We start from the raw sequence: 19,969 nt of genomic DNA, 5'->3' as shown, positions 1-19,969 counted from the left end.
ATTTTAGTATATGCTCTTCCACATATAGGATAATATAAAATGGGATCATTCGGAACATATCCCCCTACTGTTTTTTGCATAAAATCTTAACAGCATAGTTATCTGTCCATGCCAGCTTAGAATACATATTGGAATTATTAAAAAATACAGGCATACCTGAGTTCAAGGACCAGTATAGTCCTTCCCTTACAGACCTTTCTTTGAGCTCCTGCTCCAACTTAATCATTCCTTTCTGTTTTCACCCAAGATTTATAAAGGGAGATCCATGCTACTAGCCACCATATTCAATTTTTCTTTCTTCCACGAGATCAAAAAGGTATGGATATGACTTGTTTAATCCACCACTTCAATAAAATCATTGCTGACATCTTTTAGATTTGATAAGGATGATATCGTGTTTCCCCCAAAATAACACCTAACCAGAAAATAAGCCCTAGCATAATTTTCCAGGGTGGCATCCCCTGAACATAAGTCCTGCTGCGTCTTTTAGAGCAAAAATTAATATAAAATCAGGTCTTATTTTCAGGGAAACACGGAAGGTCTTCTGCCCAGCGTGTCAAAGAGCTCATCTGCATAACTAAAATACTTAAGCAAACTGGAAGAGCAGAAGAAATTACCAAATGGAAAATATAAACTGTTGAGACATGAAAGTCCAACATTTTTCTAAGTAAGAGTTCAAAACGCAGAGAATAAAATAAGGAAAGAGGCAAAAATTCAAAGAAATAATGGCTAAGAATTTTCTAGGAATGATACAAGAGATCAACCTTCAAAATCAGAGAACCCAAAAAAATTCCAAAGCAGATAAATAAGGTCTTAAAAGCCCCAGAGAGAAAAGTCATAATCTACAGCAAAATAACAATTAGACCGATGGCTGATCTGAATGCAGAAAGACTGGAACAATATTTTCAAAGTGCTGGGAAAAAATACTATCAGCCTAGGTTTATATACCCAATGAAATCATCTTTCAAAAAATAAGTCAATATAAAGATATTTTCAGACACAAAAAAAAATTAGAGTGTGTACCACCCAAAGACCCCACTATGGATATAGTGAAGGATGGACTTCAGGAAGAAAGGAAATTACCAAGAAGGAAGGTCTGGTCATGATTTCTCTTACATCTCAAAAAAAATTGGTAAACGTAGGTAAATGAGAGAAAACTGTATAAGAACAACTATAGTATCTAATTTATGGGGTAAAAAAAGAATCAAGACCAAAGCAAACTGTTAGACAACCATATGTAATAGGACAATGGAATGAGAAGTATTTTACAATCTTTGTATTACTCAGGATAAGAAAGATGCTAATTAAGTTAAGCCTTTGAAGTTAAATTAGCATGTTAAAAATTTCCAGAAAACCACTGAAAGACTAGAAATAATAGGCATACCTTCCAAACTAGTAGTTACAGTTACCTGACCATCATGTTCAACTCTATTACTCCTATGTTGATAGCACATCTGAAAGGGTCTAACCCTCCTTTCAGGTATGAGATACTAAGCTTATCCAGTATCCTGTATAGGATGTACCGTGTTTCCCCAAAAATAAGACCTAGCTGGACAATCAGCTGTAATACATCTTTTGGAGCAAAAATTAATATAAGACCCGGTCTTATTTTAATATAAGACCCGGTCTAATATAATATAGTATAGTATAGTATAATATAATATAATATAATATAACATAATATAATATAATGTAATATAATACCAGGTCATATTAATTTTTGCCCCAAAAGATGCATTAGAGCTGACTGTCCGGGTAGGTCTTATTTTCAGGGAAACAGGGTAGTCATTAAATATTTGTTAAATTAATTTGGCTGTTCCAGAATAAGATGAATTCTATTTCACAAGTGCATGTTTCTCAATTCTACCGGAAAGGCTGATTCCATCATATTATTTTAGTGAGTAGCCTGACGACACTCTCAGGGTTTTCTTCCTTTTTAGAAAACAGGGCAATGAATGCTTGGGATAAAATCCCAAATCCTAAGCCCCAATTCTTGCTTCTAAATTGAAAAAAAATACTTTTCCCCTCATTATTGCTCCAAACAAAGGAGTTATCTAAAATTTAGACCATATGACCCATCAATCCCTCTCCTGGGTATCAACCCAAAAAATCCGAAAACATTTATCCGTAAAAATATATGCACTCCGATGTTCATTGCAGTTTTATTTACGGTGGCCAAGACACGGAAACAATCAAAGTGTCCTTCAATAGATGACTGAATAAAGAAGATGTGGTATATATACACAATGGAATCCTATTCTGCCATAAGAAAAGATAAAATAGTGCCATTTGCGAAACATGGATGGATCTTGAGATTATGCTAAACGAAGTAAGTCAGACCAAAAGTCGAGAACCATATGATTTCACTGATATGTGGTATATAAAACTGAAAACAACAAAAGAACAAGACAAATGAAGAAACAAAAACTCATAGACACAGACAATAGTTTAGTGGTTACGAGAGGGTAAAGGGTAGAGGGGTGGTACATGAGGGTAAAGGGAATCAAATACATGGTGATAGAAGGAAAACTGAACACACACAGTGATATATAGATGTTGAACACACAATGTGATATATAGATGATGTATTACAGAATTGTACACCTGAAACCTATGTAACTTTACTAATAATTGTCACCCCAATAAACTTTAATTTAAAAAATTTTTTCAGATGTTTCATTTTAATCATGGGAAACTGGCAATCAAAGGCTCAGGCACCTAAACTGTGAGGCATTTTCCCCACAGTTGGTAAAACTGTGTATTCCACAACATATGGAATTTTACTGAAAGCTTTCGCTGGCACTTTGCCTTGTTGAATAAAAGTTAGAAGTTATGCTTAGACATTTTTTAAAAAGTCAACACTGCCTTTTCATTAGACATTTAAAACATGACTTAAAAATCATGGAAAAATATGTTAATATGTCTAACACTTGCTGAGCTCTTAACTATGTGTCAGGCATAATTCTAAGCATTTTTATGAACTCATTAATCCTCACAATAATACACTATGAGTCAGTTACTATGATTAGCTTTGTTTTACAGAGGAGGACCATGAGAAATAGAGATTAAATAATTTCCTCAATGTCAAAGCCTCGCAGGTGTTAAATAATGGTGGGATTTGAAGCCAAAGGAGTTTAGCTCTGGAGCCTTTATTCTTAAGCATCACGCTACTGCCTCCCAAGAGTCTTGGCATGTTTGCAGACTCAGTTACCTTGTATCTATATCTAAAGTCTGACTTTGGTATTTGATAACTCATACTGGATACATTTTTGCCAAAGTTGACAATTCTGTTGATTTGCAAAGGATCCAAACTAATAGAGAATTCCAAATCCATGCTGTATTTTGATTTATGCTTACATGCTCTGTATAATGCTATATTAGGCAGGATTATCCCCTTCTGCCGCCCAGGACTCTATGCCTAGAATTTATTCATTCAGGAAACACGAATTGGATGGTCCTACTACAGCCAAGTCCTGGGCTAACCAATGATTTACAGTCACTTTCTTAATTGGCAGTTAAATTTCACCAAGATTCACCCACAGCATGATATATATTTTTCCAAAGAAGCATAAATCAGTTTTCGGTAGGAAAGCAGCAAATGGTCTTCCCATTTGTTCATTCAACAAATATTCCTCAAGACCCTACTGTGTGCCAGGCACTATGATGGGTGCTGAAAATTCAGGAGCAAGCACGGCAGGGTCAATATTTGCCCCTGGGGCTCTAGTGAGAAGAAAGATGTTTAACAAGTAATAATTACACAAATAATTACTAACAGTAAGGAATATAGAAATGATATGATAGAAGGACCTCTCCTAGTTTTGGAGGTAAGAGTTAAGGAAGGTGGCCGACCCGGTAGCTCAGGCGGTTGAAGCTCCATGCTCCTAACTCCAAAGGCTGCCAGTTCGATTCCTACATGGGCCAGTGGGCTCTCAACCACAAGGTTGCTGGTTCAACTCCTCGAGTCCCGCAAGGGATGGTGGGCACTGCCCCCTGCATCTAAGATTGAACACGGCACATTGAGCTAAGCTGCCTCCCAGATAGCTCAGTTGGTTGGAGCGCGGGCTCTCAAGCACAAGGTTGCCGGTTCAACTCCCCGAGGCCCACAAGGGATGGTGAGCTCCACCCCCTGCAACTAGCAACGGCAACTGGACCTGGCGCTGAGCTGCATCCTCCACAACTGAGACTGAAAGGACAACAACTTGAAGCTGAACGGCATGCTCCACAACTAAGATTGAAAGGACAACAACTTGACTTGGAAAAAAGTCCTGGAAGTACACACTGTTCCCCCAATAAAGTCCTGTCCCCCTCCCCCAATAAAATCTTTAAAAAAAAAAAAAGTTAAGGAAGGTGTCTAGAAAATTGACATTTACTATGCAAGCTGAGGATTCGTAGAAATGACCCAAGAAGCACAGGAGACGAGTTCAGGCAGAGGGAACAGCACACATGTATGTGAAGGCCCACAAGAACTGCATTGGGAGGAAATGGAAACCCGCTGAGCCTGGAGTGCCACAAGAAAAAGGCAGCTGAGGCCAATGTTCAAAGGCATTTTCTAACTATGGGGCCCACCACCTGCTCACCCTGCTGCTGACCCACTCACATTTTCACCATGATTCCAAGGAACAAAAACTGTATGCACAGTATGAGTACCCAACCTTTTAAATGAGTAATTTAAATTCTGCAATAATTTCATTGGTCGAGAGGATGTAGATAAATCGTTATAAGACTGTAAATTTCATTTGTATTTTAACAACTTGAAGCAAGAGACCATTTCTTCTATATCCTACTATAATTCAGAACACCTAGCAAGGTGCACAGCTAGAATCTAATAACTAATTTTGCTATTTGGAGAGAAGAGATGTAGGATAAGACTTTAAGTGTTACTTGCCTAGATATTTTTCTATATAAGACTTACCGGCCCATTCATATATTCTTATCTACTTTAACCGTGTAAATAAAAACATGTTGTCCACCTTACAGATAAAAGATGAGCCAGTTTTCCAGAGATGGGGGTGGGGATGGAGAGACGGCTGGAAATATAGAGAAGCTAGGTAATACAGGTCCCTCAATTCTCAACTCTAAGAACAAATGTACCATTTTTCTTTCTTCACCGAAAGCTTACTTGTGGGAGTAAGTTAAGCTTATTTCAAAGCAGGAAAGACTTGGACTTGGATTGTGGCCAGCTGCGATGAAATTCAGCCACAGTACCCTTATAGCTCATTCCACTGGAAATCTTATCAGTGGGAAATTCTCTAAGGGCCGAAGACTCTATTTTCTGCAACTTAACAACATTTATAAAACATTTTTAGTTCTAAGATTCATTACCCGTCATCCTCTATACACACACACATCCCACAGTCACACCAATCCAATGACCTGACTTCCGACAGTGACAGAATTTTCTGAAATCTAAAATTCCCAATATGTAACCAACACAATAATACCATTTATGGAAGCTTTGTTTCTCTTTGTGATTACGTAGGCATTTGTATATAGTAACATTTGAGGGCAAGAAAAGAGAACCACCACGCCTTCCACTGGCGACAAGGTTAGTGAGCTACCCTCCTCATAAAATAGCGTAGAACGACCAGCTGGTAAAGTACCAAAACACAACGTCCCTATGGAAGGAATACCATGAGCAAGGGACTGGGATAAACACAGCACCAGGAATATGAATTAGACTATAACCCAGTCCTTGCCCTCCAGAAACCAAGTCTTCAAGGGAGACACCCTAGGGGAGTAGGGAAGGAGGGGAAAGAAAAACCCACAGTCAGATCAATCATCCCAAAACTGATGACCCAGCATACAAAAAACATAAAATCTACAAAACTATTACCAAGGGATTGGGAAGAAGGCAACGACTCCTCAACTTCTATGTCTAATTATATAAGTCTCCTTTTATCCATTATTCTATCATACTCTATCCCATTGTCTGCACGTAATGCATACAGTTAAATAGATTTAATCAACTTAAGCCCCCATATCTTTAATAAGTATGTCGAGATTAGAAGTTCTTTCAAGACCTAGCCGGTTATTTTGAAGTGATTTCATTCCACACTTACTGAAACGGCAGTTGGCTAAGCAGAGCATGGTTCCCTAAACAGCACACGAAAGGGAAAGTCTTGGGATATTGTAACAGACTGGGTTTCCTCACTTGCCTTTGCAATTCTTGAGCAGGAAAGGCTTTGGGGGGTGTTTTTTTAATGGTGAAAAAGAGCTGGCGCATATGTATAAAGTTAAGTTTGTTTTTACATCCAAGGAAACACAAGCTGGTTTGGAGTACAGAAAAAAGACAGAAGAGTAAAAGACAAATCAAGTTCAAACAGACTGAAAAAGACTGAGAAAATGAAAAACACTGAAATTGTAACTAAAGACTTTCTAAATTATAACATTAAAAATGCAGTACTTTTTAACAAAACTTTGTTCTTTTTGAAAGACTATGAAGGCTTAGCATGACGAAAACTGATTACTATTATAATAGTATACTGTTCAAGAAAAGACTGGATTATTATGAAGGATATTGTGTTATACTAAGGATAAAACATTTTAGCTTTGATATAAATACAAATGAACAAAAGTTCCCTACTTATAGATGAGTATATTCATCACAGCTTCCTTTCATAATAAACCTTTTTTGTAAATTGTTAAGGAGAAACAGGTAAGACAGACTTCCAGTATGTAACGATCCCCAATGGGAACAAGTACAAAACTAGCTGATAAAACAGAGAAGCAGGCCCCATATTCAAAAGTTATGTTATCTGAACTTAATTATGTGGCCCAATACAGCCAAACACATACTGCAAGAATTCTACAGGTCTCGTGCACAGGGGTTAAAAAGATAGATGAAAGCCTCCAACGGGAAGCCCTTTCACCAACATACCAACTTCTTCTCTGGGTGTTTCAGAGTCTTATTGCAGATTTGAATTTTACTCCTTAAAGCTCACTCTGAAGTATGTGTACAACATAGCACTGGAGGCTTTAAAAAAGCCTGAAATTTATGTTTTCTTCTTCTAGTCCTATCTACATATCGGGAAGGTTTAAGGGCAGACCTTCCTGAAAGCAACATGAACTGACAGAATGATCCTTCTTCAGCAAGAGTCGTGAGCACAGAGCATTATTCCAGAGAGAAACGTGGCTGTATGTGATACCAGCTAATCTCTGACGTTTGCTCATTAAGGACTGCTACATTTTTGGTACTGTTCTAATGCAGCTTTATTAAAAAATATACCCCACCACCATGACCATGACATAAGGTTCAATGGGAAGCTGGGCCCAGATCAACCAGAAAGCAAAAAAGAAGCAGATCGACTGTATGATATCTTTGTCTCCTGACATGTGGTTCAAGAAAACGAAGACCTTTTAATGAGGAATTCATGATTCAGAGTATGGGCAGCAGGGCTCCAAATAAATATATCTATACCTGGTCTAAATGGTTACATTTTAAAAAGATGCTTCCAATTTTAAAAGAATGCAAAATCACAATGACACTTTCAGATAGGAGGCAACATATTCTCAAGTTATGAATTTAGCAAGTGGCCTGCATACTTGAAATGACACTGAAACAGAGAACCACAACCCAAAATAGCCTGAACACTTTTGTTATCTCAAACAATGGGCAGTTAGCCATTCATTCCTCCCTCTTAGTATATATTCTACTTGTTTCAGACAAAGCCCATTATAAATTTGATGAGACTGTTCAAATTCAGCTATACCAGATGTTTGAAGGCTGGGGATAGAAAATATTCCTTGCACAAAAATTCCTACTACAAGATTTTATACCTAAAACATGAATGCTACACAATTCTTCACTTACTGAAAGAAAAAGTTACATTGCACACCTATGATCAGCGTGACACTAAAAATCAAGGGGTACACACAACAGACGTGGTCCCTGCCACTGAGGAACCTAAAATCTAGTGGAAAAGACACACACTGACCAAGTATGATGAATGTCACAATAGAATATATACATGCTATGCTGGAGTGTACATGGTGAATAACGTAGACATTCCCATCCTACCCCCTTCCTAAGTGTGCAGTAAAAAACCAGGAAGTTGTCAGAAGGCTTTTAAATAATGACCCTCTCAGGTGTGACATGTATAAAACATAAGCATTTTAGACATAGATAAATGACCTGTAATTAAATAAGTATGTAAAATGACTACTTTTTAAGCAAATACCCAAGAAATATTAAAATCCAAATAGGTCCCATCCCCATAAAAGTATCTGCCTTAATGCTGCCCTTACTCCTGGACTGTACAGAAGAAGCCTACTTAAGATACTGTGGTTGATATCGTAGGACTTCTGCTCTTTTATTTTGTCACTTGGTGTTATACCAGTGCTATTTATAAAACAGCTTTAGAAAAGACCAATGTTCCACTGTGTAGATATATAATATTTAAATTGGGGCTCCATTAAAATTATCAACATAGTTGTCAAAACAGAAAAACTCCAAACCTCTTCTGTTCTCTCCATCACATGAGTAGATGTTACATGTCGCTGGAACAAAGTTCCCATCTGTACATGTGTCCCATTCTTATCTCTTTTGATTTCCAAGTTTTTTAAATGAAACTTCATGATTCCCCCAAGAATCCACAAACCTACTTTAAATACTGTTTAACTACAAAACTCCTACAAACCTATTTTAAATACTATTTAGTTCTAATAGACTTCAAGCGAAGCAGCCATATATACTATAAAAAGTCTTGATCTGTTTTGCTGACATAAATACTTTTGTGCTGATCTGCAGCTACTCTTAAAAAACAAAAAATTTAAAAAATGAAAGAAATGCTGTGAAATTGAGTGTCACTGAAACAGAACCATACCTTTACATCATCCCTTTCATATAGGCTACTTCACGCAGACCATGTGAAAGCCAGGCTCTCAACAGATAATCTTGTCAGGCCTAGGATAAATGGAAACTCTATGACTAACAGCATTCTCGTTGCTTCTGATCTAGATGGAACAATTCCACTGATATTTAACAACTTTGCTCTAAGTAGATGTACAACGGTGGAGTGAAAAATGCAGAAGAGCCACAGTAAGAGAAACAGAGTTTGAGTTCAAGTTCCATCACTAACGAGCTGTGCCACTGTGGGCAGGGTACTTAATTTCTACAGTATCTTCACCTGTAAAACTAAGACCATAGCAATACCTACCTAAAAGGATTGTTGAGATAACAGAGTATTTTATAAACTATAAAGGATTATACAAATGTTATTATTTATTTATCGTATTGATTTTTTCCCCTTAATATAGGAATTATATGTTCATTTTAAAAACTGGAACATACAGAAAAGTATTAAGGGAAAAAAATCACCCACAGTCTTTATCACCCAAACATTGTTATTTATTTTAACTGAAATAAGTCTAACATCAACCAAAAGAAATGAAAGCAAAAGTACTTTCAGATGTTAATACTGATCATTTGTGAATGACAAAATTAATTGCTGATCTCTTTTTAAGAGAACATTCTTTTCTATCAGTGTAAAGGAAAGACAATGCTGCTATTTGTCCCAGAGCTGATCCAACAGGGTATGATATATGGGTGAGGCTCTTAACAGTCAAGGCCATGAAAACTCCCAAAATAAATATTTCATGAACCCAAGAAGTAGTTACAACACTTGCCCTCAGATGCAATGGGGAAGGCAAGTGTCTGAAGCCCCATTAATAAAACTGGCACCACTGTATGGTCACAAAGACTGACAGAGTTCTATAGGCCACTTCAATGGAAAAAAAGGAAAATGTGTATATCATGCTACAAGACAGGCAATTTAAGACTTCTGACTTTTTCACACTGCCTCCTGAATCCCATCCTTGGAATTTCTCATACCCCTCCTGTTTCTTCTTTCCCACTCTTCTTTCTCCTCACCCCCCCACCCCTCACCACCACTCCTTGTTTTATTATTGCATTAGAATCATTCTCTGTGTTTAAAATGGCCTTAGTCTGTGCAATGGACTATTATTCAGCACCAAAAAGGAATGAAGATCTGACACATACTAGAGCACAGATGAACCTTGGAAACATTATGCTGAGAGAAAGGAGTCAGACACAAAGGCCACATGATTCCATTTATTTGAAATACCCAGAATAAGCAAATCCACAGTGACAGAAAGCAGACTGGTGCTTGCCCAGGGCAGGGGTGGTGGGGATGAGAGAGAATGAGAGACTGCTAATAGAAGGTATGAGATTTCTTTTTAAGGGACAAATGTCCTAAAATTAGATTGTAGTGGTATTGCACCACTCTGTCAATATACTAAAAAACACTAAATTATACACTCTAAACGGGTGAATTACATGTTACGTGAATTACATCTCAACAAAGCTGTTTTTAAAAAATGATCTTGTTCAGGAACCTGAATTGAAAATAGGACACGTAAACAAATATTCCCATATTCCCTCCGACCTAAGTGTGGAGCAAAACTGATGACTCCGCTGTGATAAGGTATGTGTAAATAAAGTGAGCAGACTACTTTTGTTGAACAAATATAAATGAAATTACAAATCCAAATGAACCTTGCCCCCCCAAAAAGTAGTTAACCTTAATGACACCCTAAATCAAAACTTGGTCCTCAGAGTCTCAATAATTCTGTGCCTTTATTAGGGTATTTCTTCCCACTTGTAACACCTTTCTTAACACATCTTTAACTGTTCAAATCCCAACTGATTTTAAGATCAGTTCAAATGTTACATTCTCCATGAAGCCTTCCCATGCTCTCATGAAAATTAATCTCACCTTCCTCTGAACTTCCATGGTATTTCACTTCCTCAGGGCTACTTTGAACTTTCAATCCAGTATTATACTTAGTGTGTCCAGTATCAACTTATTGCTTTGACATTAGATGGGGGTCTCCATAAATACCTATTTGATAAGTAGATAATGATTATTTAACAATTGAGAATTTCATCTTCATCTAATTTTTAATTTTGGAACTATCCAAAAGTCATTTAGATACAAGAATTGTCCATGAAGTAATAAGGCTAAGGAATGCCCACCTTGGATAACATTTTCTTAACCAAAATAAAACAAGATTGATTTGACATATGTATGTAAGTAAATAATCTGCAAGAAATTCCCAAACAGAAGCACTGGAATAACAATACAACCTCCCTAAGTAACTGAAAAAAAAAAAAACCACACCAGAATTATATAAGTTCCAGGATATTTGTTAAAAAATCAGTTCTATTATTTTATAGTAACACTATGTGTTTTTTTCCCTGAGAGTTCTATTATCAAGTTCTACTAATTCTGCTACTATATTTTTAATACAGTTTTAATTCCTTCTCTATTTTCCCCGCCATACCCAAAGTCCAGACCCTCGTTTTCTTCCTGACCAACCAATTTAAAAAGTCTCCTAATTTATCTCCCTTCCCACAGTTCCTTCTTTCCTTCAACAATATTTATGGAGCCATCCTGTGTGCCAATGTGAAGGGTAGGAACAGAGGAGCACATAAAGAAATATCAAACAAGGCCCTTTCTCCAGAAACAATCTAGTTGGGAACTTGACACATGTACAAGATTCATCACAACACTCAGCAGCATGTAGATAAGGCCAACTGACGCTGAGAACTCCAAGCAATGGGGAGGTCCTCTGGCCTCCCCAGGACACAATCTATACAGTTTCCCTCACATACTATCCTCACCCTCTCCCTCCCACTCTTTAGTCATCTTATTGGATAAGGTCTCTTTTTGTTAAACTGCCCATATATCATGCACTGACTCATCTCCAGGCTCTCTCCAATTTGCTTCTTGAGCTAATCAAGACAATCTACTTGTAACCTGGAAGTGACTTATTCACAAGTACCTTTGTTCATGATGGACTATTTATCACAATTCTCCCCACATTCTAGTTCATATCTACTACCAATCTCAAGTCCCTTCTTTTTTTTTTTTTAACTTTTATTCATGTTAAGTGTGTTTTTCCAGGACCCATCAGCTCCAAGTCAAGTACCCTTCCCCCCGCCCCCGAATATAAGACCTAGCCAGACAATCAGCTCTAATGCATCTTTTGGAGCAAAAATTAATAGAAGACCCAGTCTTATTTTTTACTATAAGATCGGGTCTTCTATAATGTAAGACCAGGTCTTCTATTAATTTTTGCTCCAGAAGACGCATTAGAGCTGATTGTCCGGCTAGGTCTTATTTTCCGGGAAACAGGGTAGTTGTTTCCATCTACTTGTAGAGGGCGCAGTTCACTGGCCCATTTGGGGAACAAATTGGCAACCTTGTTGCTAAGAGCATTGTGCTCTAACCAACTGAGCTAACCCGCTGTCCCTCAAGTCCCTTCTTTTGTATGTATTAGAAAGTATGTAACTATATGTAATTTGTTTCAGTTTATGATTGGTCTTAATTTCTTTTGTATTTGTCTCATGGTATCTATTACAGTGTTTCCTAACTAAGGGTGTATATTACAACGACCTATGGAGCTTCTTAAAAGTATTTATACAAAAGTCTTTACCGAATCCCCTGGAAAGCTCCTCAGTAAGTCTGGGGTGAGAGCTGGACATCTTTATTTCTAAAAAGCCCCACTGGTGATTCTGATGCACATCCAAACCTTAGAACCACTGATTACAATGGTCCCTATACAGCAGACATTCAATTCTTATTAATTCATGCACTGAAACTCATAAATAACTTTTCTCTAAATAGCCTAACCAGATAGCAACCCCCAGACTACACTAGCTCTGGTCCAAGTGCAACATATGGTTTTGAGATTTCATTTCCTGAAGTACTCCTTGGAGGGACACTATTACCTTGTCTCTTTACATTGTTTCTTATTTGTTGAAAAATGGAGGCTTGGAATGCAGCCATATTAGACAACACTGCATAAGAATGTACTCTGGAGTCTTAGACGAAAATTATTTATAAAAAGAACAATAACAATGTAGAACCAGGCGTTCTGAATGAACACAGTATTCTTACTGAATAGATTCTTCCTACATCTAAGTCTAAACAGAAGGCAGATCAGAAATGTGGTCAATAGCGTCTCCCCATCTTCCTAGTTACCAGTCTCTTGAACTGCCTCACCCAGTGGAGCCGGCCCTGAAGACTGAAGAAGACTTTCAGCTGCTGCAGTGCCTCGGTGCATTCAAGTGCTCTAATCAGATAAATTAACGCAAGCCCCACCCAGACCCACAGTTGCCTCCCAACTACCCTGACACACACTATTTACACAGCTCAGGGAGGGAGCCTATGAACTTCTCCCAAAGTTTTTCCTCACAAGCAGCAGCAAGTCTGAGTCACCAACCCAGGGTGGGAAAGAAAAGTGTGGTATTAGCCACAGGAGTGTTAGGAGACTGGTCACAGCATCTCTTTTTCCATTTCAGAATTGGGCTCCGTCTCCTACAAGAATCACCTCAGTTATTAGTCACAGCTGCGGGCTACAGGGGTCTGCAGAGCTACTCAGCCACCCAGGAAAGTTGTGGATTGGGGAGGAGATTCTTCCCCCCACTCCTACTCTCCGGCAGGGGCCGCAGGTCCTAAATTCCACAGGCCTCTCCCTGCAGCTCCATCTTGCTTCCTGCCAGGAGGAGGGGCCGAGAACACCACCGTGTCGTCCCCCCCACCCCACCCCCATACCAGAAGTCTGGAAAGGCTCCAGTGGGAGGAAGCTGTTTGACAGCAGGTAAAGTCAGGTGGGAATCTCCACAGGAGGCGGGGGGGAATTGAAAGGGAGCACTGTTAACCGAAAGGGGAAAAGGGATTCGATCATAAATTACTACATAAATTATCCAGTGTGTGAGAGTGCCAGAGGTGTGAGCAGAAGTAGAGTGCCCAGGAAGGGAGAAGGAGGCAGAGACAAGTGGACAAAGGGGCAGGACGCGGGGAGCGCTGAGGAGGGGTGCTGAGTGAGGCAGGTCTCAGAGTGAGGGGCAGAGTATTAGAAAGGAGAACGTGGCTCAAGTAAGAATCCCCGCAAGGAAAAGCAGGGAATCCCTACGGGAGCCCGTCAGCCCAGAGGCCAGACTGGGGAGGCCTAAAAAGGAGCTGAGAGTAAAGGAGCTGTCAACGTGAGAGGCGACAGCCCGCTGAGGGAAAGAAGCCATCAGACATCCAAACAACTATCATTTATTAAGCACTTACTATGGGTCATACGCTGTGCCGGGCACTTGATAAATACCACCTCGCTAAATATTCAAACCCACAAGGCAGGCATTATTATGATTGACCCCGTTTTACAGATGAGGAAACTGAGGCCCTGTGAGGCTGGGGGCATGCTCAAGGTCACAGCGCAGCGGAACCTGGATTCGAACCCCGGCCGTCTGGCTCCAGAACCCACGCGCAAAGCCACACGCAGCTAGAGGGCAAAGGTGAGGCGCGAGGCGGACCAGGACCACGGACGGGTACGTCTCCCGCCCTCGGTCCCGCTCCCCACCCCACGCCCAGGGAGCTCACCCGGACGAGGTTGCTGACGGCCGCCTGCACGGCGGCCACAGGCGCGGTGAGGTCAGGGATGGCTTTGCCGTCCACCTCGCCTTCCTCGTGCATAATCACCAGGTGCGAGATCTGCTGCGCCACCGGCTCCAGGATGCTCTCGATCGTACGCGTATGAAACACCGGCATCGCGGCGGCGAGCGGGGCGGCGAACCGCGGGTTACAGAGAACTGGGAACGGCGGGGTCGAAAACCCACTGGCAGACGAACTCCGAGCGGCGACTACGGAGCCTGGGCTTCCCTCGGCGTAACCAGCCTTGCGGGGCGCCCCGCCCCCTCGCGTCGCCGCACCCAATGGCAGCGAGGCTCAGACCCGGGCCGCCACTCCTATTGATCCTGCTTAGAGATGCTCCGCCCCCGCCCCCGCGCCGCCAAGCCCCCGCCCAGCCCCGCCTCCATTCCCAAGGGAGGGGCCTGGGATTGGGGCTGAGCCGCCGGGATTGCGACCGGATTCCCGAGCCCGAACGCCGGGCGCTCCTTATAAGGGCATGGTGGGAACGGAGCGTGCGGCTGGAGTCGGTGGCCCCGCCCCCCGGGGCCACCTTCTTCCTCGGCTCTGCAGAGCTCCTCCCCTCTGCAGAATCACCTCAGCAGGGCGGGCTCTCACCTCCTGCGACGCTCGGAATCTGGCGAGACCCAGCCGTAGATCTCCCTGTGCCCTCCCCAAATTTTCTCTTCACACGACGTCATCAAAATACTCTTCCCATGTCCTCTCAGTGATACATGAAAACGTTTTTAGTAAAACATTCAAACAACAGAGGTGCACAGAGAAACGAGCGTCCCATTCATTCACAAACACACTCCACCCACTCCCTCGGCAGAGATACTCGCTGTTAACCATTTGGTTGTAGACCTTTGTCTATTCATTTTCTTGTACATATATATTTTCTAAGTAAGTGGGATTAAACATTTTCCTGGAGCTTCATTTTTTTCCCCCTTAATTAAAATCCCCTGGTTATCTTTCTACCTCATTCTTTTCAATGGCTGCATGGTATTCCATCGCATGAAATCAAACAATTTCCTAGTAATGGACATTTAAGTTGGATTATATTTATTTTTAAAAAATTCTGCATGGACATCATTGTACTTGCCTATGTGTTGTGCACATGGGTATTTATCTAGGATGGATACCTAGAAATGAAATGAAAATATATTTTACATTTTTATAGATAAGACCAAATTACCTATTCCTCTCACGGCTCACTTTGTGTAAGACATCATCTTACTGTCTTCTTCACCTCAAATTCTCTTTTGCCCAAGCTTCCCCGTTCCAAGATGAAACACTTTCAATAATACCTCCAAGCAGAAGATGCTCAATCCAAATGAAAATATCTCTCAAGGGCCCACGTGTTGCTAGAGGGTAAACTGTGTGTATTGTCCTGTGTAGTTTCTGAAGCTATTTATATCTAGTAGTGTATATCCCCTGTTTCTGCTGTGCATGTTGCCAAATCCTATACTTTTCCTTTCCATAATACTGTCACTTTTTTGTTTACTGCTTCTGTGTCCTTATAGACATGGATTTCTATAACTCCTTTTGAAGATAACATTTACTTGGTAGTACTTTCTAACTTCTAGGCATTGTATAAGCCCTTTAAAATTATATGTGGGACCAGCTACTCAATTTGTGTGGCCTAGTACAAGATGAAAATGTGGATCCCCTTGTTTAAAAAGCAGGAAAACATGCTGTTAAAGATACTAAAATGTAATGCTTGTTCCTTTCTTTGGTGTTCTCTCTCTCAACCTGTCATGGTTTTTGTGGGAGTTTTTTGTTTTGATTTTGGTTTTGGTGATTATTTGTTTGTTTGTTTGTTTGTTTTGCTGTTTAGTGTGGCACTCTCTGGGCAGGGGGATACCTTCATGGTAAATACAGACCCCCACACACAGGAACTTGGGGACCCATGCAACCACTGGCTGCAAGGAGCCCCCTCCTACCTGTTGCTGGATTGCCATGCTCTTCCTCACTAGGGACAAGGAAGCAATGCCAAGCATCTCCCCTTCCTACAGGCCTGCCTCCCCAACCCACAGCATTTCAACCTCCACCCTGAGACTCTCAAGTACTGGATCAAGAAAGGGCAAGAGGCTTACCACCATCGAATCAACCATAAAAAAAATAAAAATAAAAAAACGCTGTGGCATTGGTAGCTTGGGTTGGTAATGGCCACCTCCATGCCTGTCGTGCAGGGTCTCAGCTCCCACTCCCCGCCCAAGAACACAGGACACGGTAAAGCCAAAAAGGAACACCCACGGAGCCATAGATAGGGGAGTCAAACCAATATATTCTCGCTGGCGGCTGGGCTGGAGACACAGGAAGCAGGATCTACATAATCTGCCTAACAGCAGTCCGCGCTTGCCAGCCACCATCTTCTTGCTAGCCCCCATTCCTTTCTGCTAGCATAGCCACAGCCGTTATATTAGTGGCCAATGGCCTACGGGTTACAGCTGATGGCCAACTAGCCACAGCTTATGGCCATCTGATCACAGTTGATGGCCATTTACTACCTGAGCCAGCACCTTTCTATGTGAGGCCGAGAGCCTGGAAACTGTTTTTTGGGGGCTTTGTCCCCACAATGCCTCACTCCTAGACACCATGGGTAGCACACATGGAAGCCTGCCCAAGGCAGAGCAGAAGGCATCCATGGTCACTGGACAGGGGAGAGGTCAGGAGGCTAGAGGTTGAGGGAGCAAGCAGGTGATAACCCATCCAAGGGAGCTGGCTGGAGGCGGGACCATGCAAAAGCTGAGGCTTCAAACCCTTAGTGCATGCTCCATTGTCCCATCGGACTTCTGTTCTAAAATACAAACTCAAAGTTAAAATTATTAAAAATCAAGACAGTGGCTGCAGAACATTAGATCTCAAATGTGAAGCTCTTCCGAGTATAGGGCCTGTAAAACTACATTGATTGCACACCCGTGAGCCTGGCCCTCGTTACATAGATGGTAAGCCAGGTCTGACCATGACTGACTCTTAATTACTAAACAGCTCCCTAGGAACTCCCATTCCTTTTGGAGACTCTCACCAAAACTAATAAAATTTTTGGCTAGTCCTACCACAACTCCCAAAGCTGTTTTCTCTGCTCATTATTTCACATTAGTAATACTGTGGTCCCCTGCTTATCCATGGTTTTGCTTTCCACAGTTTCAGTTACCTGCAGTTAACCGCAGGTCCAAAATATTCAATTCCAGAAATAAAAAATTCATAAATTTTATTAATAAATTGGCCTTGTGATGTTTCGATGTTTTGTTCTGTCCTGCCCTGGACGTGAATTATTCCTTTGCCCAGCATAACCGTGCTGTATACGTTACCCGCCCTGTAGTCACTTAGTAGCCATGGAGGTTATCAAATCATTGCCACAGTATCACAGTGCTTAAATTCAAGTGACCCTTATTTTACTTAACAATGTCTCATTCACCTCACTTCATCTCATCATGCAGACATTTTATCATCTTACATCATCACAAGAAGAAGGGTGAGTACAGTACAATATGATATTGTGTGAAAGACAGACCACATTCACATAACTTTTATTACAGTATATTGTTATAATTGTTCTATTTTATTATTAGTTATTGTTGTTAATCTCTTACTGTGCCTAATTTATAAAGTAAATGTTATCTTAGGTATGTATGTATAGGAAAAAACATAGTATAGGGTTCAGTACTATCTGTGGATTCAGGCATCCACTGGAGGTCTTGGAACGTATCCTGCAAAGCTAAGGGGGTACTCATATAGTACTACTTGGGTGATGGAACTATATATGATTTTTTTTTTCTGTAATCCTCACTCTGCCTCCACTTTGTAATCACATACTTATGTGCAAGTTTAACATGTTCTTCTTTCCGATGTATTTCCTACAAATTGGCAAAAAGATTCAGAGGATTGATCATTAACCATAACATTATCCCTGCCTCCAAGCTTTTAATTCAGGCTCCTCCTGACTGTCCATATTAACCTCCTAAAATGCAGCAGGTCCTTGAATAACGTCGTTTCATTCAATGTTGTTTCGCTATAATGTTGATGAGGAAAAAATTCGACTCCTGGTCAGGATGACTATCTGTGTGGAGTTGGCATGTTCTCCCCAAGTCTGTGTGGGTTTTCTCCGGGCCTTCCGGTTTTCCTCCCACATCCCCAAAATGTGCAAGTTAGGTGACTGTGTCCTGTCCAGGGTGGGTTCCTGCCTTGCACCGGTATAGATTCTGGTAACCTGCAAACCTCAACTGGAATAAGCAGGTTGGAAAATCATGATTTTCCTTGTTTTTATGAATTTTTCTTAAATGTATGTAGAGTTCACATTTATTTCAATATTTAATATTAGAGGTGCTTTGGGTCTTTATTTAGAAGTCGGTGATGTGTTTGTGACCAGAAATATGCCATAGGAACTTAACTCTATATCAATTAGCCTGTGGTGAAATTGGTTTCGTTGCAGGTCCTTTCACACACATTTGTAGTTTTCAAGAACCTATCAATGATGTTTAGGGAAGATTTACTGGACCACATCACCCATTCACGCCATGTGTTACCTGCATCTACAGCCATATCCACTTCTGACCCCTTCCCCCCAACACACGTTCACACACTCCCTCTAAAATCTTCTGTGACACTTGTTAACACATGTTACCGTCAATGCCCACCACACTCTGGGCTCAGACCAACCTCACTACCTTCTGCTTCTCCACCCAGACCCAGAGACAGGTGAGTGAAACAGTGCAAAGAGGACAAGCTCCGAATCATGCAGAGCTCAAACTATAATCCCAGCTTTACAACTGGATTGGAATAAAACTCTGGCAAATGGCTTTCCTTCTTTCTGCCTGAATTTCTTTCTTTGTAAAAGTGGAATAATATGACCCTCATGGAGCTGATGTAAGGATTGGTGAATGAATTTGTGTAAAGCACCCAGGGGACCCTCAGTAAATAGGAGTTGTGGGGACAGAGCCAGGATTGCAGTTTCCAGGCTCTCGGCCTCACGTGGAAAGGTGCTGGCTCAGGTAGTAAATGGCCATCAACTGTGATTGGATGGCCATCAGCTGTGGCTAGTTGGCCGTCAGCTGTCACCAGTGAGCCATTGGCCACTAATATAACTGCCATGACTATGCTAGCAGCAAATGGGGGCTACCAAGAAGATGGTGGCTGAGCTAGCAAGCGCGGATTGCAGTTAGCAAGTGAGGTTGGTTGGCAGAGAGAAGTGGACAGCAGGTTGCGGATAATGTGGCTCCTGCTTCCTGTGTCTCCAGCCCAGCCGCCAGTGAGAATATAGTGGTATGACTCCCCTATCTATGGCTCCGTGGGTGTTCCTTTTTGGCCTCACCCTATCCTGCGTTCTTGTGCGGGGAACGGGACCAGAGACATCGCATGACGTCCTGCATGACAGGAGCTATTTTATTATTATTATTATTATTATTATTATTATTATTATTACTATTGGAGCAGTCACGAACAGACATATTCATAATTTCCAAAAATCCCTCATGGAGTTTCACTTTGGAGCTTCTGCTACATTCCTTTCCCCTAGAAAGCTCTCTCTGCTTGTCTAAGTCTTACCT

The 19,969-nt window shown here is 41.0% G+C and overlaps 1 protein-coding gene across 2 annotated transcripts in view; it reads right to left on the bottom strand.

Moving 5' to 3' along the window:
* The window catches only part of VCL (vinculin), a 93,688-nt gene extending 79,010 nt beyond the window's left edge, over positions 1-14,678 (bottom strand). Inside the window, exon 1 of one of the 2 annotated variants that reach the window (XM_081073611.1) lies at positions 14,394-14,678. In XM_081073611.1, coding sequence (XP_080929737.1) covers positions 14,394-14,561 — 168 coding nt within the window. In that variant the 5' untranslated portion in view covers positions 14,562-14,678. The remainder of the gene's footprint in view (positions 1-14,393) is intronic. The other variant, XM_081073612.1, reaches the window with a different exon arrangement.
* Positions 14,679-19,969: the final 5,291 nt, after the last annotated feature.

This window comes from Rhinolophus hipposideros (assembly GCF_964194185.1).
Source record: "Rhinolophus hipposideros genome assembly, chromosome: 15".
Lineage (NCBI taxonomy): Eukaryota > Metazoa > Chordata > Mammalia > Chiroptera > Rhinolophidae > Rhinolophus > Rhinolophus hipposideros.
This window is presented reverse-complemented; position numbering and strand designations above follow the sequence as displayed.